General features: G+C 38.8%; 1 protein-coding gene across 1 annotated transcript; it reads right to left on the bottom strand.

Annotated features, from left to right (window-relative positions):
• Positions 1–10,985: 10,985 nt before the first annotated feature.
• Positions 10,986–23,833, bottom strand: rhoab (ras homolog gene family, member Ab). The gene is made up of 5 exons (XM_086159205.1): positions 23,694–23,833; positions 15,228–15,385; positions 13,916–14,036; positions 12,678–12,808; positions 10,986–12,232 (listed from the first exon to the last, which is right to left on the bottom strand). The coding sequence occupies exons 2-5, from the start codon at positions 15,381–15,383 to the stop codon at positions 12,059–12,061; spliced, it is 582 nt and encodes a 193-aa protein (XP_086015331.1). The 5' UTR covers positions 15,384–15,385; positions 23,694–23,833; the 3' UTR covers positions 10,986–12,058.
• Between the last annotated feature and the right edge of the window lie 2,221 nt (positions 23,834–26,054).

The following is a 26,054-nucleotide window of genomic DNA, read 5'->3' as shown; positions in this document are numbered from 1 at the left end:
GATTGTAAATTGCATCAAAAAACAGAAGGAGATTGACTGATTGTAATTTTACTAAGGATGCTGTCATTTCTCAGAACCACCTGAGGTCTTGGGAACATAAAATGTCCGAAAATTCATAGAAAGATTACAAAATAAATAAGGTTCTGCTATTGCAGAAAAAGGGGAACCATATTCTCTTCAGTGAATGAGTAATGCTCTACACTGTCTTGTCAGAGATCTTATCTGTCCTTTGGACAGTGTTTAAAGAAATGACAAGGAATCATCAGGCTCTAATTTGACCAGATAGAGGGTCCTCCACCACACTTTACCTGCATTTTTGGCATGTCTTTTTAAATTCATATACAGCATAGTGTCTGTGTTAATGAGCAAAATGATTTGGTGAGAGGAAATACACTATTGTATGGTCGATCAAATGGAAACTTTCACAATGGTAATTGTATCATCACATTATCTTTCTGCTCAGAATTGTGTGTTTGAGTGTCTTACTGTAAGTGAATGAATGAATGTTTGCAGATGACATTATGATCTGTAGTAAGAGCAAGGAACAGGTTGAGGAAAATGCTCTGGAAAGGAGAGGAATGAAGGTTAGTCGCAGCAAGACAGAATATATATGTGTGAATGAGAGGAACCCCAGTGGAACCGTGAGGCTACAGGGAGTGGAGATCAAGAAGGCGGACGATTTCAAGCACTTAGGGTCAACAGTCCAGAGCAACGGAGAGTGTGGAAAAGAGGTAAAGAAACAGGTTAAAGCAGGTCGGGATGGGTGAAGAAAAGTGTCAGGGGTACTATTCGATAGAAGACCATCAGCCAGAATGAAAGGAAAGGTGTACACGACACTGGTGAGACCAGCGATGCTGTATGGACTAGGAAGCAGAACTGGAGGTCGCAAAGATGAAGATGTTGAGGTTCTCTTTGGGAGTGACGAGGATGGATAGGATCAGGAATGAGTCTATCAGAGGGACAACACATGTTGGATGTTAGATGTTTTGGAAAGAAGGTCAGAGAAGCCAGACTGAGATGGTTCAGCCATGTACAGAGGAGGGATAGTGTATATATTGATAAATGTATAGATGCTGGAATTTGAGCTGCCAGGCAGGAGGTCTAGAGGAAGACTGAGGGGAAGATTTATGGATGTAATGAGAGAGGAGGATGCAGAGAATAGGGTTAGACGGAGAACGTTGATTCGCAATGGCGAGCCATGAAGGGAAAAGCACAAAGGAAAAGAAAATATAAGTTTTCACACTAAATCCTACAGATCCTACCTGTCATTCATTCGTTATCAACCAGCTGCTTCAAAAATCATGTGTTTGGTGAGCACCGCTCAGTACAGAAAGAAAGAAAATTTCTACACATAATTTGTTTAGGTACAATTCTGTGTTGAATGCCATCAGCTGTTGAAATTAAGAAAACAATGTGAACTAAGATGCAAAACACGAACAGGGAACAGGCTTTGAAAATTCCAATTGTCACTTCGACCTTTGTCAATTGAAGCTGTGACCATAAACTAAATGATTTCCAAAACACTCATTTAAAAGGGGATAATTCGTGGCTTTTGTCAATAGGATCAGTTGACCTGTTAATTACAACAAATAACCTCTCCGAACAAAAAGTCTCCGATTTATTCACCGACTGTGTGCTGTTGACATCATTACTGCTTTCACATCTTTCCGCTGCTATTGTGTCTGAAGGTACATAGACACAAACACACTCATTAGCTCAGGCACATTCCCTATTCTAATGATCGGAAGGACAGTGTTTTATTTAATGAGCACTGTGTGCCACCTTGTAGTTTTATTTGTTCAGGTACACAGAATTTATGTCCCCCTTTTAGCATTATATAACACCTCATGTTCTCAGGCATGAAAAGATATCAGCATGGATTCAAACACAAGTGAGGGTTTGCTTTCTGAATCAATGGGTGCCTGAGAATATTCCTGGATTAGAGAGCGAAAAAATAAAGCCTCTTTTCCACAAGTTCTCTGTTAGTTTTCAATATAAAAAGTTACACAACATAAGTATAACAAATAAATCACTTCAAGGGAAGCATGTGGGTGTTTCAATGTTATCAAATATCTACTGAAAAGAGGATTAGAGCTGGCAGTCAAAGCTAGATGCTACATTTCCTTGAATGGGACAGACCAATGCTACCTTGATACATTTCTATTGTGTTTCATGGCCGACAAAGTATGTTACAACTTATTTTGATATCAAAACATGACTACAAAAAAATATAGGGCCTTACCTTAGCATGAGCAAAAGCCAGTGTGACTGCACCAGGGTAGAATCACGTTTTAACCTACACCCAATGTGGTCATCGAACAGAAGTCTGGTACCCCCAAACTTCAAATTTAAAGATAATATTGTAGCGAGTCACGAATGTTGGGGTTTAAGTTGATGAGTTTGCTGTGGGATTCTGGGGTTAATAGGGATTTTGTGGGTGTGGTTTGGGCTGCAAGGAACTCTGGGGGGGTTTACCTGGATTTGGCAGGATAGGGTTGTTGCAGGCTTGTGTGGCAACAACAGCTACCGCTGACTAAATGGACCTTTTATCGCCAATCCGGTGTTTTTCCTGACTAAAATGCTACAATATTCAATCGTGAACAAATGTGAGACAGGAAATATCATTTTAAAAATGTTATGTTTCAATCCCATGATCATACACATGTTTGTGTGAGACAAAATAATTGCTTGGCCCTCTTAAACATGGTACAGTGTGACAATAGTAAAACCATTTTGCCATTAAAATATGTTGCATTCATTTGATTATATAATCTTTTTTCTTCTCACATATAGTTTTACTATTTAAATCGCTCTGAATTATTTGTCATGGCATTATTTGTGTACAAATCTTCAAATCTTCATTAACCTTATTTTGTTTGTTTGGGGTTTCTTTTTTTTTTTCTTTGCTGTTAAAAAAATGTTTAAAATGTTTTTTCTTTCTTTTCTCGCCACCCAGACGTGTTCAGGTATTCACGTATTTCTTACGTAATGTTGTATTTTTGCCACTAGATGTCAATGTTGTACAATGTAAAATCAATATGCGGGTCAACTGAACGCCACATGTAGCCGTTTTGATTTGAATGTCTCATATTTACACCCAGTCCATTCTACTGATCCGAGACAAAACCTAGCGTCCGTCGTTTGTTTGCAGGAAAAATATGTCAGTGTGCTGCTTTTTGACCAAACGATCCATTACGACACCGTAACACAAACTTAAACCGATCTACTGTATGAATTCAAGTTGATCATTTATTTATCGTATGACCCACTTCCGGGTTCCCTACCTGCAGGAGGGACTGCATGTTACGAGGAAAAATAAGATAAGATAAACTTTATGGATCCCCATGGGGAAAATTCCCTATAATGGTACAATGTCAAAAAAAGGAAATAAATAGATTGCAAGACAAAAAACAATCCATGAGTAAATAGACAGCAGATAACTAGAGGGCAGAAAACAACAACATTAGAGATGTCAATGGGCAACATCAAGGAACAGTAAGGGTTAAAAATACACAACTAGAACTAAACAACAATATAAATAGAATGACAATAAAGTGACTACATACTTTTGATATTTTGAAATTTGTATCATATGGTGGTTTCTTGATTAATAAATCCTGCAGTAGACGATTCCACATAGGTATGTACTCTAAATATGTAAGTAATGAGACAGCACGACTGTACTGTGATATTTTGACACAGAAAACTTCCACTTTAAATGAAGCATCGTCTTAGTAAACAGACCTCATGGGAGTTTTTGTGTCAGCGGGGAGAGAATAAGCGTGTGCGCGCAACCTTTTGTGTGGGGGCGCGGCTGGCGGGGGCGCGCAATATACTCGACACAAGCTTGCGGTGAAATCTTGAAGCAGAGATAAGACTCGGCACTGCGGCTGAGAAATGAGCTATATATACATATATATAATCAAATTGCACGTACAGTATTTGCATCGTTTGTGAGCTCGTAGAAATACAGAGGGCCAGAATATGCTTCTAGCTCTCTCTATGTCACTCGATCAACCTGTCTCTCATGCTGAGATGAAACTAAATTGTCCCACAGTGACACATATGTCACCGGGCGTTGTGTTTTGTGTTCAGTGTTTAAAAATAAACTTTATGGAAACAACGGAATAGGTGGGTGTAGGGATGAGTCACATCCGTGGGGTAAAATCTTGCCATAGGCTTCGACCAAAGTCATAACAAAAAATACACTCAGGCAGAAAGAGGCCGGTCCCATCAGCACTGTCATTGTCAAAGATCCTCTATTTTTAAGGATGACCCGTTCATGGATTCAAATATTCAAAATGTCAATTGTTAATATCTACAGTGTATGTAAGTAATGAGACAGTGGAAACTGTAGACTGTTGACCTCCTTATACAGTGAACGTCGTATTTCCATGAAACCAGATCAGTAGACAAAAATAAAAAAAAACGTTTACAGTAATCATGTTATAATGATAACATAATAAATAATTGGGATATTATGCAAAGAGGTATAAACTATGCATTGAAAAAACAGTTAATCAGAATCAGAATCAATGATCCCGGGGTGAAATGAATGTATGTATTTATGTGGTTTTGAGATGGCTATTTGGTAGAGTGGTGACTTCTGATTAACGGCTACTGGTACTTTGGATCTTTGGTTATTGAATTGCAATTTTTGTAAGTCGCCTTGGATAAAAGTGTCTGCTAAATGACTGTAATATAATGTAATGTAATGAAATTGAGCGGTCTCAGAAGCTTTACACAGAAAGAGACCAAACAGATTCTCTTTAAATGGGTGAGATGTGTTGTTGAGAGTTGCACTGCAAATAATCTCGACAGAGAAACAAAAAAAGTCAATTGAAATTGACCATTTTCTTTGCTATTCAAACTGTTTTTAGTTTTAAATCGGAATTTAGAAAGGGTTGAAGTAATTTCAAAGCAAGATAATTAGTAAATATCAGAAGAAAATCTGGAAATTTCCATTCAAAAGGGTCGCCTTTTCAGTAAACGAATTTTACCCATGAAAAAACACGCCTCTCAAAAGTCTTGGGATAAATAGCAGAGTGAGAAGTCTTTCGCTCTTTACGAATCCCGTGGCATATTCGCTGCAGATAATGGGGTCTTGTATAACCCGCCTCTACTTTGCCTCCCAGCCTGCCATTGGACAGTTTCCTCATTTCCCACTGCGATCCCATTGGACCAATCGGATTGCTGATGAGCTCATATTGGTTAAAAATAGTTGGGCTCGAGAGGGGCTAAAAATAGAGCGGTATATAAAGTCGGCGGCGAGGACGCGTAGTGCCGTAGTCTTCTCAGGCCGACAGCCGGAGGAGCTGCGAGTTCACACGGAGAAGGAACGAGAGAGAGGGTGGAGACGAGAGAGGAGGGGTGAGGGTGGAGGAAAAAAAAGACAGAAAGAGAGTAAGCTTCACAAAATCTCCGCAGCTTCCCCTTCAGCTCAGTCGCTCACGAGTGTCAGACTAGCGCAAAAGCTTTGTCTCTCATGATGTGGGGCCTCTGGGTTGGGTGGAGGATCAGTGACGAGCTTCCTTCCTCCCTTCCTTCCTCTTTGACTCACTTGGCTCTGAAATGCTGCAGCCAGAGGCCGCAGCTACTTCTTCGAGCCCAGTCTTAAGTTTCTGCAACCAAATAAGAAGCTCTTAGGGCAGTAACTTTTAATGACATTTATACATCGCAGTAAACTCAGTCATCTCACCCACTTACTGTAAATCGTAATAATTTATCTGTATATATATTCATAACTGTGCAATATTTCATTTTATAACAGCTGCATGTGCAATATTTTTTCATACTCTTCTGCACTCCTTATCTTTTACCTGGTACTTAAGGCACTTTATAGCCTTGACTTGTTACTTAGACACTTTATAGTTTATTTGTATTTCCTATTCTCCCCCCCCCTTTTTTTTTCTTTTTTTTTTACTGTTTATACAATTTTCTACTATTATTTATAATTGTTATGTTTTACTTGTAACTCTGGCATAACAATTTCCTTCGGGATAAATAAAGTTGTTCTTATTCTTATTCTTAAACGCTTGCAAACAGGCGTGTATGAAATGAGCCAACAGAGCCAACAAATCTGTTGTTCCAACAGATTTTCACCTGAATAATAAACACTATCACAAACAAATGATGAGATATTGGTTTCCATAATCCCTTTACCACCACTGTTATGTACGCATGGGCTATTAATGGTTGATCGTACATTAATAACCAACATATGAAGTGCTTGTTCTGGTTAGTAGTCAAATCTTTTTTCTTCTTTTTTTATCTACGGTCAGGTTAAAAAATGCTCTCTCTCACACGCTGTCTCCTTGTTTCCCTTCACACACCCACACACACCCACACACTCATACATACACACTCCCTACTTGTGTAACCTTGCATTAGAAGTTCCCGCCTGCCATCCATCCAATTCATAGATCAGCTCATCCATGCGCCTCCCACCACATACGAGTCACCCACGGAAAGCGCCCAAGGTCAGGCCAGGCACTTTTCCAACATAATGAGGTGGAAACTATGGTTTAACCCAGGAAAGTGAGAAACCCGGGACTTAGGTGGGGCCTAGGAGGCTGGAAAATCTCTAAATGGCTGGAAAAAATAACATGGATATCAAGATGTTCTGATGCCCTTTCTTCGCTATTGATATTGATCATTAAATATATGACATGTCAAATACACAGGGCATCAAACACCAAAACATCAAACGTATCAGTAATAATAGCCAGATCGAACTGGATCGGCCAAGGCCCAGGTTAACAACGACAGCCATTGGTACCGATGACCTACAGAGAACCAATGGAAACTGGGCTACTGTAGGTCAAAGAAGGAGAGGAGGAAGGTGTGTTTGGAAGCAGAGAGAGGAGGAAAGGCAAGAATTTGGGACTGAGAATAGGGACTTTGAATATTGGGACTATGACAGGAAAAGGTAGAGAGTTGGTCGACATGATGCAGAGAAGGAAAGTGGATATACTGTGTGTCCAGGTGGAACGGTAGTAACCCCCTGTGGCGACCCCTGAAGGAAAAAAGCCTAAAGGAGAAGAAGAAGAAGATACACTGGACATCTAAATGCACTCATATTCAAAATGCTCACAGAAGGCTTTGGTCTGATAAACACATTTCATGACATCATGTGTAAAACATCAATTCTTCCAACATTTCATGAAAATATATATTATGCCTTTCTGAAGAAACTTTTTTGCCTACTATGTCAGTTTTATTTATTTGTTTAAATATTTATTCATTTTGAGTGGAATAGTTGGGAATTTCATGCTTGTTTTAGGCTATTTGCCAATTTTTTAGTGATAACACAATAGCTATAGCAAGATGATAGTTGTCAACAATTATTTCAGAAAATTATTTGAGCCTTATGTGTAAATGTGTATTAAAATTGCCAAAATCCAAGATACAATATTCTGGTAAAAATTGAGCTATAATGCGAAGAATAGGTAAGACCTCTTCCTTGTATTTTATTAAACATGTTCACTATGTATTGAATCAAATAGATTATAACATATTCATATACATAGGAGCCAAAGTCTGTGATATACTGTAACTATCGAGGCTTTGGTGAGTACTCAGCTTGAACTATGGTACTGTTTTTCTTGTTGCTATACTTGTTGCTTACACAACTGCCTCACATTCTGCATATGTTCTCGGTTTCTGGATATCACTCCACCACATCCAGTAACATCCCACGCAGGGTGAAGTCCTCTCCACTGCATCCCATGTGCACATGCGCGCACACACACACACACATACACACACACACACCTACATGCATGGGCACGCGCATGTAGGTGGGACTGATGCTCCTCTAAGTGGTGGGATGTTGCTTTCCACTCTTAATCATGAGGCAAACCTGGAATGTACTGGTGTGAAGAAATGTTTTTTTCTTCTCATAGTGGGGTTTTTGACCTCTGCTGTGTAGAACATTCTTGTGCTGAGTTTTTCACCAGAAGGCTGTTTTCTTTTGCATTGTACACTGCTCTGGAGGTCAGTGAAAAACAGATTCATGTTTTATTTACCCCCATCCACCTGTTTTTCAAAGTAATTGCTACAACCTTTACTCCTAAATGACCAGGTAAAGCTGAAATTCAATCCTACATCACCACCAACACCAACATTAATAAATTGATTAAGTCAATATTTAAATTGCAATTTGTAATAAATTTATACAGTAATAAATAAACAGTAAATGAATAAATAAATAAATAAATAAATAAATAAATAGTCCACAAGCAAGGCTGCAAAAGCAAATCTTCAAGATCAAATGAAATACACAAATTAAATATTGCATCTTTTCATTGATACCGTTATAAAAGTGGGATTACTTGATTTCATTTGATCAAAGTTTCAATGTCATTTCATTTCTCATAGTTGTCAGTCTATCTCAGCAGTAGCCACTGAGGCAAAATGTTGTTAATGCAGAGAGATCTGCCAACGCAAAACCTCTTGAGAGCGTTTCTGAACAACAGAAATAGCTGTCGGTTTCACGCTGGTGGTGAGAGATGCATGTTGGTGTGGTACTTTGTTTTTCAGGCCCAACTCATATTACGGCCCTGGATCACTTTGTGTGTGTGTCACACAGCTTGCTGGACGTGGTTTATAATCAGAATAGCTTGTGTTCGATTCTCATCCAATCAATATGGTCTGCAAGATGATTTTTATTATAGGAAGATTTAAAAAAAACATGCTTTATGCATCACTGGAAAGCTATTATTGATAGTTGTCTCCTTACACTGGGCAACAGAGCCATGATCCTCGGATGTAGCTATGGACTGAGCCCAGCACTGAGTACTGACAATGAACAGTCCTGAAATTATGGGATTTGATGGCACAGATTTGAGGCGAATTGAGAACATGTAATGTGTTTTATTGATCTGAAAGAAGCTTGACAAAAGGAAAAAAGTTTCACTTTTTACGGGCTAAATCCTCACCATCATGCTACACCCACGATAACACCCACCTGCCGCGCTCTAGCATTTTATGGTTTCCGAGAAAAGTCCAGGAGCACAAGCCGACAAAATGGTAATTTGACATAAGATTATTTTATTCCAAATATTTCAAAATGAAATCCAAAATGCCAAAATGTCAGATGTGACAGGGTCACAAAATTTACATGGAAACCTGAAAAAAAAGTAAAAAAGTAAAATAAGCAAAATAAAAACAACACTAAATTCACTAAATCTTTAAAAAAAAAAAATCCAAGTTACTCTACACAACAAAATTGCATGATGTATGTGGTTTAGCTAATGCTTTTCCTGCTATTAAAATGTACTTTCTTTCATAATGTGCTTCATTAAATGGGGAAAAAAAGCATGCTTAGTATTTTGGGAAAGCTTAGTGAAATAATTAAGTCTTAATTCACAGACATACAGTTTCACCAAAAAGTAAAATGGAGTATCATTGAAGTATTATATCTTATGTAATATTAGATGATTTCCAGATTGCTAAAATTGTTCACCTCTCGCGTGAATGATTCTCTCTGAGAAGTGTGATCAGGTTCATCAATCTAGTAGTGTGTACATCGGGTACCTTGATGTACAAAGTTTATCACTTTGGGCTGGAATTCTTTAAATATACTTTAATCACTATTTTCTATTAATCCAAGAGGAATCTTTTAAAACATTTAATTCACACTTCACATTTTCAGTTGATCTGTTTTCATTAGTTGGTCTGTCACCAGAGATTTTAATCTGAATACAAGTCAGCCCACCATTTCATAAAACCTCCTATCGTCCCTGCACAAATTTGTATTGATTGACTCTAAAAGCTATTCCCATCCCAACTGAGAGCACAATGATTAGAGCAGAGCGTTATAGAAAGTAATTTATTACACAAACCAAAGCTAGTTTACAAATACAGTTTCCAGTCCTGTGTGTGTATAGTCTAGTATGAACAAACCCACATTTCATATTTACAGACATTGCATACAGCTTGGTTTTCCTGTTCCTTTGTTTACATCACTTCAGCATTCCAAAAAAGGGATTTTAAAATACAATAATGGTTTGTACATGAGAAGGCTTCTTTAAGAAAAAAAAAGAAAACTTCTTTCTGTTAAAAACTAACAATAGGCAGCCGAGGCCAGCCTTTATCCCTATTGCCTAAAAACAGCATTTGGCAGGGATGATTGGTGGGTCATAACAACCAATTGTAAATCATCAGAATAATTTAGGTAAAGCATGATAGAAGGATAAAACTAAAGCAACAGCACATTAGCATTTCCCTCGTCTTACAACTCTTTTTTGAAATACTGATAGACAACAATTTAAAAGCAGGAAACAAAAAAGTTTAGAGACAACAACAAGACCATGTTTCTGGAAAAGGCTCCTCCCTGTTGACCTGGAAGAAGAACAGGAGGGCTCAATTCTTTTGGAGCCAAAATCTGGCAGTAAAACACAAATGTCGGAGAGAGCTGGTGGCTCTTAACCAACTGGCTATTTGCATTACATTTTTATTTGTTTAGAATTGAAACCAATTAATAGTACATAAAATATCCCAAATAGGGGAAAAAATATATCGTCTGCTTGTCGGTGCTGTAGAACTGCATGTTTTGCCCTAAAATCTATCTGGCTGCGAAACCTGACAGTTTTGGTATTTACATGCACAGTATTCTGGATGAAACAGACATGGTGGAAAACATGGTCCAATCCAAGCACCTATTCTCAATCTATAACACACATGCCTACATAAAAAACAAAACACACCCCCCCACCCCACCCCCAAAAGGAAAATAGTTTTTCCTCCTGATTTCAGAGATCAGTGGTGTGCATGTAAACACGTTGCTCTCCTGTCTTGTTCTTGATCCCAGTCTAAAACCAGGGGAAGAATGAGCACCAGCAGTCAGCTATGTGGAACAGGAAGGGATGAGCGCTGAGCTGAGAGCAGAGTTCAGGCTGGTTGAGCGATGCAGGGCCGGAAGCTACTTTGTCATCTAGCAGGACCGCGAGTCATGTGCCACTTCCACTGATTCTGTCTCGAGCTTTTCTTTCTTTTCATATAACAAACAAGCAAATGGAGGCTGCAAGCCAGTGGCTCTTTGTTATGTGTGTCCCGGACAATGAAGGTGAAGGCAGGAGTTTGCGCAGCCTCTAGCACACTTCTGTGTCTAACATCGAAAGAAGTTACATTTCAAAATCCCACTGACAGCAACTGGCTTTTAATTAAAACTTGAGATAGTTCTGATAATAGGGCACCTGCTATTAGAAGTAGGGCTCACTGTGTTTGTGTAAGCACGGGATTAACCAGTGAGCTGGACATGCGAGCATGTAGATCCACATTCCTCTCATTATAGAGTGCCAAGATCCTAGCACTTGGTGTCACGTGACCACTTGATTCTTGTTATGAAAAAACCCTTGTGGCCAACTTTTCTACATTTCTCAAACTATTCCAAGGCACCTATCTGGGGAGCTTTTAATCAATACTACTCTTAGTTGATCTATGATGAGTGGGTATGAAATAAAACACACCCTCTGACCTGATTGGACGAATACTGTCACCATAGTCACACCTATAAGCAATAAATCTTCCCAATTGTTTGTCCACAGACTTAACGGTTCTCCTCGGGCTAAACAGAGCTACTTCCTCACAATGCTGTCAGTGGACCCCTGAACATGTGCTACTCCATCTAGGCAGGAAACTTCACCTTTGTTATTTTAGGGAGCTCCATTTTTGGAATGGACCAGGATCTCCAATGACCTTCATCAGTGGAAGTGGCTTTTTGAAACAACAAACTGCACCAGCAATTGACTTGAGGCTGGTGTAAAATTCCTACCTTTGAGCCCAATGGTATTCAACCCTTGTCTTGTGCTCTGTCCTTCCCTAATCATCCTAGTTCATCCACTACATCCCTCCACCCAAGCTTACCCAAACCCAAGCTGCAGGGTAAACCCAGTCCAACAGACAGCCATTTTACAGCGGTAGTCATTTACTGCAGTCTTTTCTTCCCCAACCCTCCCGCCCTCCCTCTCCCTTCTAATAATCCCTCAGTCCCTCCCAAGCCCTGGCCCTAGATACAGCAACCCAGGGTGAAAACAGTCCAAATATTTCTGCCACATTACAGCAGTACACATTTATTGCTTTTCTTTCCACGACGGGCCTGCAGCGCCGCTCTGGTGGCCATCTCAAATACTTCTCGGACACCGTCCTTGGTCTTAGCAGAGCACTCCATGTAGCCAAAAGCTGCAATGCGGCCTGCCATTTCCCTCCCCTCCTCTGACTTCACTGGCTCCTGTTGGAAGGAGAACCCAAATTTTATTTTAATTCTATATTCCATGATTAGATTAGACTCAAAGTGTTACTACCATAAAACAGCAGGAAACCATTTTTTACAGCTTTATAATCTATCCTCAATGGCCACAGTAACTGAATAACAGGAATTGCTTTTCAGCCAAATTTACCAAAGTTCTTAAATAATTGGACACTGATTCATCAATTTGTTGTTTTGTTTGACATTTAAATATTACAAATATTGTTACTACGTAGGAACTCTTCTTATACCTTATACCCTATAGAGGGCTACCAAGCCATGCATTTTAAGTATTGAGCTGCTTCAGTGTAATAGCAAAATTATTTGTGCAACATAATCACCTACATCTTTAGGACACTTAAAGTCTAAAAAAACTTTGAAATATGTTCTAGGTTTTAAGATTTAATTGAACCACAAGAAAACGTACCTGTTTCATTTTGGCTAGCTCACGGCGTGTATGCTCATCATTGCGCAGGTCTTTCTTGTTTCCAACCAGGATGATGGGGACGTTTGGACAGAAATGTTTGACTTCAGGGGTCCACTTCTCTGGAATGTTTTCTGCGCATTTGGGACCAGAAATAGTAAACTCAAGATTAGATAACGTCTGCAAAATTCAGGCTAGCCTGGCAATGACAACCATAAGCAGTCATTGTGCATCTATTGAAATGTCTAGCATATCTTGACATTCAAAATAATCACTTGAATTACCCATTAAGCTGCTTTAAAAAAAATGTCTTTCATGCAGTTATACTAGTCAAATCAGTGCAGGTGGATGAAGACATGTGAGGGGAATACTAAGGTCTCTGTGAATATTTTGGAGGGAAACTTTTGTTTGATGGGATATGACTCTAAATCTTAGCATATTGCTTCAACAGAGCATTCTGTAGAAAGCTCATCCTCCCCCAAGAAAAGGAGCTGTGTGACCTCATTTGTTCCTGTCTGTGTGTTTCACTATTACTAAGCACAAAACCATACCAACACATAGGAACAACCATTAAAACACCAGACAAATTGACAATGTCCTTGAATGAGGACATTTCCTGGCAGTCAGCAATTATGGTCATTTTTAAATTATAGAGATAAAACAGAAGAAGAAGATAGAAAACCCCCCATATCTACACGCTCATCAAACTGTTGGGGGAAAAGCATGGAAAAAACCTTGTTCAGCAAAAACATGTAAAAACAGGAATTTAGTGCCTGAAGAATAGTCATGTAGAGAAATTTGCGAAGGACAGCTTTAGTACAATAAGTCTTCGTTTTATAACAAGTGTAACCGACATTTTCCTCTACTTAAATCTTGCTCCATTCAATTGTGGCACTTCAATTATCAGCAGCTTTTATTGCTGAATTTAATGTGAATACATTTCCATATAACAAGGAAAGAGCTGTTCATAATCTTTATGAGGGAAAATGCATTACTTGTAGATTAGCAACTTGGCTGCTTGCCAAGGCATGACAAACGATTTGCACGTGTCTGTATGTAAATGTAAGCAGTTCCTTCTCAAATGGAACCAGGAGGCACAACAGGATGAACACAAAATCAACAGAGACCACAAATAACTTCTTGTGAAAAGGAAAGATCAGGGCAGTGCTCAGTGGAGACAAGAGTTTTTGCAACATGTATGAATGTGTGGCTGTTCCTCTGAGTGTGTAGTTTGTCCTCACCCAAGCTGTCAGGGCTGTCTATTGAGAAGCACATGAGAATGACATCAGTATCTGGATAGGAGAGGGGTCTCAGCCTGTCATAGTCCTCCTGACCAGCTGTGTCCCACAGAGCCAATTCCACCTTCAACACACAAATACACACATTTAGAATGAGTGGGACAAATCACAGTGAAGAGAAAGAGGAAGAGGCATAATGGTAAAAATATACATAAGAAAAACTCTCCCATTGAAGATAATTCACACAAGCTGCAGTCACTACACAACTGAGTTTATTATAAAACTGCCTTGTACAGTTTTTACTATCTTCAATAATCGTTACTGGTGTAGTAATAGCTGTCATGCCACAAAGAAAAAAAATAATGTCAGACTTAATGTAACTACAGCTTTACAGCCAATACTTTTACTACATCTTTTCATTATTCAGTGGGGTACACTTATCTCAGTGACAGTTATTCACAAAACATGTAAAAACATTTAGTGATTAAATAGGCAATTACTAAGACATAGCTTAACGTCAAAAACACTTTTTTAAAATTTACTTGAAATGTAGGAAAAGAGGAATGGCAAATAAAACCAACAAAGTAATAATGTAAAGCTTATTTAAGTATTATTTATATAAGGACATGTAAAACAAATAACATCTAAGTGTCCTAAAAGCCAAATGTGGAATTTAAACCAGAACAAGATGTTTGATTCTTATGGCCAGAAACTTCCAGAGCAGCACAGGGACTTAGAAATCAATAAACCGATGAAGACTCAATGCAATTAATTGAAAATTAGGTCAGGATGTGGGCTGGGGTCAGTGCATCACACATGCTGACTAGAAGTTAAAAAAAAAAAAAATAAATAAAAAAAAAAAAAGACATTGGACTCTTGCAGTTATAAAAATAATCTAGTCCTACTTCAGTAGTCAATATCTAGAGAGCTGCTAAGTCTGACAGACTTCTGATAAGGTGCAGTTTAAGTCATCTTTCAGCAGAGTTCAAACAGAAGAACCACATCAATAATCTCAAGAAGATCTTAACCTGAAAACCAATACATTGCTGGAATAAAGCTTTTATACCATAAACCAAATTGCCAGTTTAACCCAAGGAAGCAGCAATCTGCCATGAATGTGTATGAAAGTCAAATAAATTACACAATCTTTCGAAAAGAGTGAAAATCATTCCCTTAGAATAAAAATTACATTTTAAAAGGACAGAGCTGTGTTATTGATTAAATAAAATCCCAGAATCGACATAATACGTATGACTTTGGACGTGCCCTCTAATATGACATTTTAGAGGAAAGAAGACAAACCGTGATCTGTTACCTGTTTGCCGTCAACCTCTATGTCGGCCACGTAGTTCTCAAACACTGTGGGGACATAGACCTCTGGGAACTGATCCTTGCTAAAGACAATCAGAAGGCAGGTCTTCCCACATGCGCCATCCCCCACTATAACCAGCTTCTTACGGATGGCTGCCATCCCTGAAAAGACAACAAACAGCAAAAATGGAGTTGAATGTACAGGTGTTTAAAAACAGATTTATCGTGGCTCTAAAATTCGCAGTGTAGGAGATATGGAAAATTGATAACTTTCCCAAAGGTTTATATATGTGGATTCTATGCATTAGGATTTTTATAGTGCAAAGACAATAATCAAAGCCAAAAACTGGTCATTGACATGACAGTGATAGTGGGTCTGTTGGTGACTGAGCCAAGCTTGATTCCTTACAAGACATAGACATAAACGTACGTTAAACTTTGATACCACCAAAGCCATGTAGCATTCAGTATTACCAGAAGTAATGAAAAGTAATGTCAGTTTATTCCTGTATACCTTGCCAGACCTCCAATTGGCCAAAGGGATAAGGGGTCTTGATAAAAACAAAAAAAAAGGGGGAAAAAAACAAATATATATTTTCCTTTTATTTTAATTTCACTTGTATTTAGCCTTACCAACAGAGTGACTGGGACTTTAAAAATGGAAACATCAAACCAAAAGAAAATGGGGACATGGGTCATTGTTGGAGGGCTTCCATTGACTGGTCTCAGTCTTGACAATAGTGCCAGGTTCAATTTCAATTTCTGTTGCAGAGGCCATTGAAAACACCCAAACAAAATGACTGCCATGTATTGCCACAAATTCAATTCAAACAAAAAAACAGGAAAATCACAATTTCCCTGAATACACTAAGCAGGCACTCTGTCTAAAAAGCTTTATTTCATACATCCATCTTCAGGCACAGTCTTATTTACTAAGCAAACATCAAACAACACCTCATTTGTCATGCTGGCATTGCAGCAGAAACACAACCTTCAACAGCTTTGATAGCAAAGTACATGTACTGTGTGCTTACAAAATGAATCAGAACAATGAATAACTCAGAGAAATGAAATCTAACCCTAATTTCTGCTGCAGCCCTAACCTTTACTAATCAGCAAAACTGAAAGACCACGATTGATGAACTTAAGAGTTCTAATTTTCAATTATAAGAGTATTCGTTTCATAAATCTATAATAAAATCAAAGTATTCAAACAAAGTGTATCGGTAAGAATAGGTTTCTGACAGTTAAACACTTTAGATATTAAGTGGTAAAAACCTATGTGCGATCCCAACATGTGATGTGCGAACTCTACACAAAACACTGACCAGAAAAACCCCCCACACAATATATGACATGGTTGTCACTAGCCGCAGCTTATTTGTAATAATACTTCACCTCGCTGCCCCTGTCCCTACTGGATATACAGTATATATCTCACAAGTTGACAGGAGGGAAAAACTGTTCAGTCCTGGAATTGATCAGTTGGTGTACTGAGAGTCAGCAATGACAATATTCTGCTTAAGACGCAGGCTGTAGGGCTGTGTGACGTGCCCTGGTTTTACTGGTCTTAAACTACAGCAGTGAAATTGATTATTTTCTAGAGGGAGTCTATACTACATGAAATCTAATTGGAGAAGTCTGCCCAAGAACTAAGCCAATACTTTTCCCAAGATTTTCTGATTAATGACATGCGCATAAACAACCTTCAGAGAAGTAAGGAGGTACTAGACTGACATAAAAAAACAAACAAACAAAAAAACCCTTGTGATACATGAATTTTATAAAGTGATAATATTTAAAAATTGAGGACAGAAATTTGTTGCAGTGAAAGATTATGTTGAAACATCCTCAAAGGATTTCTTTGGGGCAGGCAGGGTATTGCAATGCCTTCTGAAATTAGTATATCCTACAACACTACCTGAGAGAAGAAAAACAGAAACATAACATGAGCTTTAGTGACATCCTTTCTTTCAATGAAGCTGGAGATGTGGTGGACAACAAACACCTTTCTCGTTCCTCTGGAGTGAATCACCTGAACTGCAGGTTTGAATCTGGAGCTTCTCTGGAACTTGAGAAGCACTGCAACAAATCCAGATCATCAATAACTGCACATAACTTTTGTGTGAGAGAATGGGAAAATAAATCTTCAAGTGTATTGTGTCTTATAAACTTTGTTTAGGACAATTTCTATTTGCATGTTTTAAATCAACCTCATGCAAAAGAATCCATACTTCCAGGCTGTTTGCAGAATAACAGGTAGAAATTGATTTTCTACATGAATACTACTAAAGGGTGGTGAGATAATTTTATCGGCTCTATTTGAGTTTACATAATACCATTCCAAGTCAACTAAATCAAATCCTTGTAATTCATCAGATTCACTAGATCTACATTACTTTCTTTGGTGGCTGCTCAGACAATGGAGGGGGGAGCAAGATAAACCCTGTCTTTAAATCCAACAACAGAAAGCAGGGCAGCTTAAATGACATCAGATCTAAATGTGAAACTGTTTTTTGCATCACGGATATCAAAGAGCCCTATACTATGAACTCTCTTACAATTAGGGCAAGATAGAAAAGCCTACCGGTAATTTGAGTTTGTTGAATTAATACAATAATTAAATACTTTTGATACAAACTTAAACCAAATAAAAAGACGTTTTTAAATTTCAAGCCTTTTGTCCTGTCCACCATTAGCCATCAACCCTGATCTGCACCAAAGCACTGTGACTTGCAGGAAGCCTCTTTTAAATGGTAGATGAATAGAAGTAGGACAGTGGTGTCAAAAAATATTAGACCATTCCCTCTAACACTTGATAAAAAGAAGAAGAGACAAAAAACAGGGCAGCTGTAGCCTTGGGTCGTAGTTTGTTCAATGTTGACCAGCCAGTGTGTAAAAACGTGCCCTCGTTTTAACGAATGCCACCTAAGTGCTTATAAGCAGTTTCTTCTGAGCTGATTGCAACCAACAGGAATGGTGCAGGACAAAACAGAGCTTTTAAAATATAAATATGCAAGTTAGCAAAGACTTCTCTTCAACACAGTGTAAAACAGTGAAAAACATTCACTAAGAGTTTCAATCTATGAGGTGAAGGGCAACATAAGAAATTCTGTTGTAACAGGGAATAGTCTGAGTGAACTCTTCAATTTATTATCAAGACAAAAGAGTATATCATGGTGGAAACACAGGTACTAGGATGTAATTTTGGAGAGAGTCTCTGTTTAGGTGAGTCAACCAAAGTTACAACCCTTTTGCTCAAAGCAAAAATCACATATGGATGAGGATAAAATTGGTATTCAAACCCGGGTTAAGTGACTGTGAGCTGGTTCGGTGTGCCACCAGAAACATTTGGCTCAAAAAGTACTTGTCACTCCAAATATGATGTTATAATGTGCATTTCCTGTGCAGGCACTGTCAACACACCACAAGTCACTGTCTCTGCGTTATGCTTTTAAACAAAACCCAAGTTGTCACGTTATTTTGTGGTTTACAAGTCAAGCAGGTTTTATGCTACAATAACAGAATTTGCAATAGTGACCTGCTGAGATGTATGTGGCCAAATAAGGTCTTTTTGCAAAAAGAATTATAAAGCCCACTTCTTTTTAAAGGTTTATGTCCCCTTAAGGTTTTGACGATTGTCTTTTAAGCAAATGGCAGTGAGGCTTCCAGCTTTCTCTGTGTGTTAACTGTGAGATGTGGAGGCTCACACTAGGGGACTAATACCACCATCACTATTTACCCTTATATGACATCAATGTAACTTTTTTGCTAGATGAGCTGGTATCCATTAATAGGTCAGAGTTGGACTAAATTTGTCACTTATTCTGCGGGACTCTGTCATCTCTTGATGAAAACAGTAGCTAATGAGCTTGGTGTTTTATTTATTTGCAAACCACAAATGTTGATGCAGTATTTAATTCAATGCTGTGGAGAAGACCTTGAGCTAAGTATAGGCACTTTGACACAACAATTGTCAATGAAATCTTTTCAGAGCCTCATATATGCATTGCTTGTAAATTGTAGGGCAAGTTGAGTAACAGACAAAAATACAGGTGTGGACCCTTGAACAGCGTTACAACCACCGCAGGGAAACTGTCAAACTTGCAAGCATGAACACAGCCAAAAAATATGTTTCAAAACCACATGTCTTCCAGCCAAGGTTTTTCACGTCAGCACTGACAGGAGCACAATCCCATGGATCAAAAGTGTTGCAATGGATCCAGATTTTACAGAAACTGTCGCAGCTAGCATTTCCATGTGGATATAGATGTTCCAACACACCAGTAGTGTCAAATGTGACTTGACAAGGAAAACTGAAAAGACACAAACCTGGCAATGAGCAAGAAACCCAACTGACACGTTGAATCGTGCTTATACATACAAATGCAAATAAATTAAACAGAACCTTTTTCAAAGTTCCATGTAAAACCTCCTTAATAAAAATGTAAAGAAATGAAAAAAGCATGACTTTGTGACATTAATGAGGAGACACCCTAAACAAGACAATATTGCAATTTAAAAAACATTTATTCAAGTGTTTTACATGGTGATTGACACACCAATGGGTGAGTCCAGCCGCTGTAACAGATATATTTAGATGGTAAACCGCCTTTAATATTTAATTTTTAGTTCAACTTTATTACATGCTGGTTTTGCAGTGTAAGCAACATGATTAGTTTTTCAACTAAAAATTACCGGGAAAAAAGCATCATCAGACAAGACAGAAGCCAGACTGAGTTCCATACAGTTTGTGGGCTGTGAACCTGAAATCTACCAAGTGTTTACATACCTCCAAACATCTAAAAATCAATCAACCCCATCATTTTTTTAAAGATAACCAGCTGAACACAAAAAAAATGTAAAAAAGGATCAGTGTGTGAATCCCATTAGTTAAATTGTATCCGATGGTTATCCTAGTTGTGGATGATTCCACAGTCCAGAAAACTTAGTCATGTAGCATTATTGGTTGGACTGATACAATCAGTTGTGTAAAAACATGTTTCATCAACTCCAGCCTCTGTTCCAAAATGAAGCATGTAGGTTTGTTGGAATAGATATGAGTGGGTGAGCTACTGGATATAATGTTAACCACTGGAACATAAACTGCATGCTGTAGGTACTTGAATAACCTGGCTGATTAATAACCTGATTATGTCAATTTCACATGTGTAGAATTTACAATAAATTTATATTAGCTAAAACCAAATCATGAAATTGGTTCATGAAAAACAGACTTAACTTGATAAAGTAGTTGTGTGAAAATCTAGAGAACTAGAGTTGGAACGGCTTCACCGGTTCTCAGTTGTTTTGACATCCAAATTGAAGCCTCTGAGATGAGGGCCTACACACTCCAAGAATCTTAACAAGCCCAGGTGCTGGGGCAAGATTATACGAGGAGTACTAAGCCCTGGATGACTAACAAGTTTCCCAGATATCTCTGAGACTTTCTTAAAACAATGGTCAGGCAGCGCTTTATGGGCCTTGCGCTACCATCGAGTTACAACCTTTGGAATAACAAAATAATCACCTTGATAGATCATGTAAACTCTGCCTCAGTCAGTCATACCCACTTAGAACCTACTGATACATCACACTCTAAAAAACTCTTCTCACTTAAATGCATCTTACTTCCTGGGTGTGTATTCATGCCAGGTAACAGAAAAGGGTGCTATAGGCTCAAGCCTTGTACTAATTTAAACACGACAACACAAAACAATTTGAAAACAGAACCCAAATCTATAAAAGGCTACCCATTTATAAATTGGCTCTTACTTGAATTTAATTTACACTTTAATGCCTAAATCGGATTAATTTCTTTTTATCTGTTAGCGGGAATCCCAGACCATGATCTTTGCCATGAGAGGAAAAAGGCTTAAAGAGTAAATGAATTTTCTCGTGTTTTCCATTGATTTATGAATCGACATATTCTGACTCCAATATTTACATGATGACTATGGTGAAAGAGTCATAACCTGTGCACAGTAATTTCTCTCATTACAGTGAGTAGTACTGTGTGGCTCGAGGGGCGGGGTGGTGGAGAAACACATGTAACACAGACAGGAAATGACTCCTCAGTGCCTTGTTTCTAAGCAGTCTGATTATATTGAAGCTATGAATAATTTGACCTTTGGACAAATACTATCAAGATGAATTCCAACCAGGATCATTATTGTTAATTCTAAACTAACAAAAACGTCAAGACTGATACATATACTGCATGTAAAATGATAGCTAGCATAAAAATATGCATAAAAAATGCATAAAACAACATAATTTTATGTTGTAAACAACATTTAAAATTACTCCTTGTGAGGAGAGATAGCAATGTTTTAAGAGGATTTTTCATTGTAATACAAGCTTTAGAAACCAGTCTGTATAGAACAAAACAGAAATATAAAGTGTATAAAAAATAAGGGTAATGAATTTAAAAATTTGTAATATCAAAATTGAAATGATACTAGTGTGTGTTTAAACAACTTCTCAATTTTGCTTTAATGAAATACAACACTCAGACTGCATTTGAATCTACAAACTCAATACAAGTTGATATATTCTTTTAATGACATTGCTTGTTTACGGGAATAGAACCCTGTGAAAAAAAGATCTAGTTCCAGTTAGATTGAATTTGAATTTTTCTTCACTGGGTTTATTGAACCTCAGTCCTTGCAAGTGTTTTTTTAGCAACAACATCATTGAGACACCAAAATCTTCAGTCTTAGGCATCTTTCACAATCTATTTATTACACATATATAAAGCTCAAAACCTTTCTTTACCCTGGTAGCGCCTAAAATATTTTTAAGAAGGTTTCTATGATGAAAACCCAAAAGCCAATAAAGGTAACTTTTGTTATCGTACTCCACTACATTTTGTCCATGTCACACCTGGAAGTGTTGCAGCACTGCTTTCCTCAGCAGGCAGGCATTTGTGCATATGCAGATGGTAATTGACATGTTAATCAAAAAAAGACAGGAAAATGACTGAGCTTAAGTTTGGCAAAATGTACAGATTTGATGCAACCAAATGCTCATTATTGCAAGAAAACATCAGTGCATTGCAGGCTGTTTGGCAGACTCATCTTCCACTGTCTTTAGCAGGCTAAATAAGAAACGATAGAAGTGGCAGAACAAAGCAACAATTACTAAATTGGAATTCACTGTCATTTCATGTACTCAAAACTCAGCTCGCCTGTTGTGACCGGTCGCCTCTTTGCGAGAGAATATGACATCAATTCCAGCAGTTGGAGTCAAGCCTTTTCCCAATTATAAAATGATGTGGGTTGGGAATACAAGGTTTTAGAATAAGACTTCTGAAACAGTTGATGTTTTTTGAGTGATATGTGGATGTGAAATATCTTAGAAATGTATCAACGGCTTCATGTATAAAGCTCGTATTGTAGGTTAACCATGTTGTCTTGGCCATTTCTCCCTACATTACTGCACTGAACACTGTTGCTTTCAACATCGTACGAGGCCTAGAGCCACATAATTGGCTGTGTTTATTGCACATGAAGTGTATAACAAAAAATATGCCATTTAAGATGCTAAAACCCGCCATACTCCACAGAAAAAAAAAGTTGTTTCTCTTTCCCATGAGAGCTGCAAGACTAACACTGTTTTTAAACTAGCTTGCCACTGGGTGGGTCACCAGAAAGATGGCGTCATCACAGAGGCAACAGATGGCTAGTGGGTCCGCAGTGGAAGACGGGGTGGGTGGCCCCAATTCAAATAAACGGCAAGCGAACGTCACATACAGTACACATCTAAATTCCCAGAGGCAACTATCCTCCGAGGCATCATGAAGATTTTGGTGAGAGGAAAACCAGAGCATAAAACTTGAAATCGCTTGTCGATTCGTTTGTCATCTGCTGTTTTGACACCGCACTAAATGTCCGGAACGGCAGAAGTCAAACGTATGAATATAAAACAAGCAAGCACGCACTGAAGTCGGCACTTGCCTTAACATTTCACGTGTTACGAGGAGAACCTTCCAAAGACAGACTCGAAAAGACTTTGAGCTAGACACTCAGCAAACGCGAGTGGGGAAAAATAGTGTCATTGTTTGGCAGCGGCTGGTTGGCCAAGCTAGGCCAATTTCAGGGTTTAGTTTGCGAGCATTACTTAAGTTTGACTGTGTTCTCACATCACGCTATGTACAGGTAATGCCTACCGCTTATATGTGCAATGACTACTACCGTCGCTAGACTGTCCACATTGTTACGGTAGAGAGGTTTGTACAGTGAGAAAAAAGCAGTGCCTCTCCTTAGCTCAACTGTCTGGCAAGAACGGAAGCGGCATAAAAATTGAGGTCGGTTAGAGGGGAAGGCTAACATAGCAATCAGTGGCTAACCTCGCTAGCAGCACGGCCTCTCAAAGCCGCGACAACTTTAAAAATGAACCCAGCCCGCTTAAAAATAACTCTTAATAAGAAGTATCGTATGAGCGTTCGGAATTCCAGAAAGTTGTTTACCTGCAATAAATGTGGCAAACAGTCGGGTTTTTCGGTGTACACTGTGAAGAGTCGCTTCCCCGTCAAGTCGAGTCGTCCGCTGCTTTCTCCAGTCACAATCTGATACAATGCATCACAGCGCGGGCGCGCGCCGTCAGGGTTTGTAGTTTGTGGCTGGGGGAGGGGTGGCGGGCACGAGCATGAGAGCCACACCTGCGCGGGCACGTCGAGGGTGGTGCGAGCTGTACGAGCAGCCCAATCTATTGGCGTTTATGAGTCGTACGCCACAATAGTGCAAAAATGTCGAGACATGTGAAATTTCACAAGAAATACATTGTAACCAGCATATTAAATGTCTGTTGAAGTAGAATACAGGGCTTTTTTTTTATCACGTTTTCTTGTTTATATCCAATCAGAACAATTTGGTGTGGCTGGGGACACTCCAATCCATTACTTCCCTTTCTAAAATATTCAGTCACATTGAAAATAAACCCAGAACAAGTCATGGTGAAGATAACGCCAGTAAACATATATTTTTTTTAACTTTCTCTGACTTCTATTCCAAAAATTACGAAACTGAAGGCCAATTACTGTAATAAGCTTGTGTGACAATGAGGTGGTTTCATCTGACTGCCCCCCATCCTTTTCCCGCTCCTCTCTTCACCTCCTAATTGTGCTATTCATCATCAACAAATATCAAAATAATTGATATTGATTAAATGGAACCGCTTATAACATTAATACTGAGGTTTAATGTCCCCGTGAGATGTAAATTGCTTTGTGATAAAAAATATATATATTCCACTTATCACGATGGCGCAAATCAAACATTTATTCATTATGATTGCCTGCGGTGAGCCGGTAGAAGAAACAACCCGCTTCTTATTTGTGCTTATTGTGCCACCTGGCGGTCAAAATGGACCGATGCTAAATTTCATTGTAAGTGAATTTGACTGAAAACAATAAAAAAACAAAGATTAACTTTATTAAAATTAATTTTAGATGTACATAGTCTGAGGCTCTCAGTGAGAATGAAACCGTTAGTGATGTGTTGTCAAAGATAAACAGCCTCAACGACAGCTTTGCGGATTCACAACATATTGAAATCGAACATCATACACAGAAATATAAAATAAAGATCGGCTATTTGCATGAAGCGGTCTTCATGAAGATACAAGCACATGTCTCCATTTTCACATTCATTATAGTTTTCCAGAACCTATTGATTGGTATGCACTTGACTGTTATTTACTGGAAATAATACCTAATTGAGATGGGCAAATGCTGGTTTTTGAAGCCATCCATCTGTCTTCATTGAGACAGGGTGCAGATTTTATTAAACTAAATCATACATGAATGTGGCCAAATTGCTATGATGGTTTGGTGTTAGTACATGACTAAAAAAATGTACCCATTGTAATATAACAAACTGCAAGTATGAGCAGGAATTAGAAAATTAAAGGCGAACCAAACAACAAGACTGTTGCCTTAATTTTCTACTGTTCCAACTAATGTATACAATTTTGCATACAATTAATGTATACGTTATTGCCCAATATATAGCGATCTGAACTGATTGATAGGTATATACACGCATATATTTTCTGATGGTTAACCAGGGCTCGGGTTACAGGGGCAGCAACCAAAGGAGAGACCCAGACTTTCCTCTCCTTGGCCACCTCATCCAGCTCTTCTTGGGGAATCCCAAGGTATTCCCAGGCCGGCTAAGACACAGTCCCTACTGTGTGTCCTTGGTCTTCCCCGGGGGCCTCCTCTCACTGGGACATGACGCAACACGTTTCATAAGGGAGACATCCCAGAGGCATCCTGACCTCGAATATCTACTCAAGCCACCTCGTCTGGCTCCTCTCGATGCAGAGGAGCAGCAGCTCTATCAGATGGCAAAGCTTCTCCAACTATCTCCAAAGGCGAGCCCAAACACCCTGCAGAAGAAACTGTGGCATAAAACAGACTGCATTACTGCTGACACCTCACCAATTCACCAGTCAATCTGCCAATCTTCTGCTCCCTTCTTCCACTTACTTGTAAACATGACACCACAATATTTGAAGTCCTCCACTTGGAGCGGGATCTCATCCCGGAGAGAGCACTCTCCAGGTCAGTGGGTGCAAATTGAAGCTCTTTCTGACACAGTACCCTGCCAGACATTCCCAATAGACCCTCACAGTATGTTGGGCCTACCAGGTCTGATCGGCATCCTCCCCCACAATTGGAGCCAACTTCCCTCTGGGGGATGATCAGTCAACAGCTCCGCCCCTCTCTAAACCAGAGTGTCCAAGACATGCGGCAGCAAGTCCAATTACACAACCACAAAGTCGATCATTGAACTGCGGTCTAGGGTGTTCTGTTGCCAAGTGCACA

The sequence above is a fragment of the Fistularia commersonii genome, chromosome 14 (genome assembly GCF_037954325.1).
Source record: "Fistularia commersonii isolate RoL2024-O1a breed Wild chromosome 14, RoL_Fcom_v1.0, whole genome shotgun sequence".
Taxonomy (NCBI): Eukaryota; Metazoa; Chordata; class Actinopteri; order Syngnathiformes; family Fistulariidae; genus Fistularia; species Fistularia commersonii.
The sequence above is the reverse complement of the archived record's forward strand: the minus strand, read 5'-3'. Positions and strand labels throughout refer to the sequence as shown.

Bases quoted from the DNA above. Each gene is read 5' to 3' on its own strand.
- rhoab (XM_086159205.1), bottom strand. From the start codon at position 15,383: ATGGCAGCCATCCGTAAGAAGCTGGTTATAGTGGGGGATGGCGCATGT. The intron at 12,809-13,915 runs GTGAGGACAAAC...CCAAATGCGCAG, and splicing joins AGACAGCCCTGACAGCTTGG to AAAACATTCCAGAGAAGTGG. The intron at 12,233-12,677 runs GTACGTTTTCTT...TCCTTCCAACAG, and splicing joins AGCTAGCCAAAATGAAACAG to GAGCCAGTGAAGTCAGAGGA.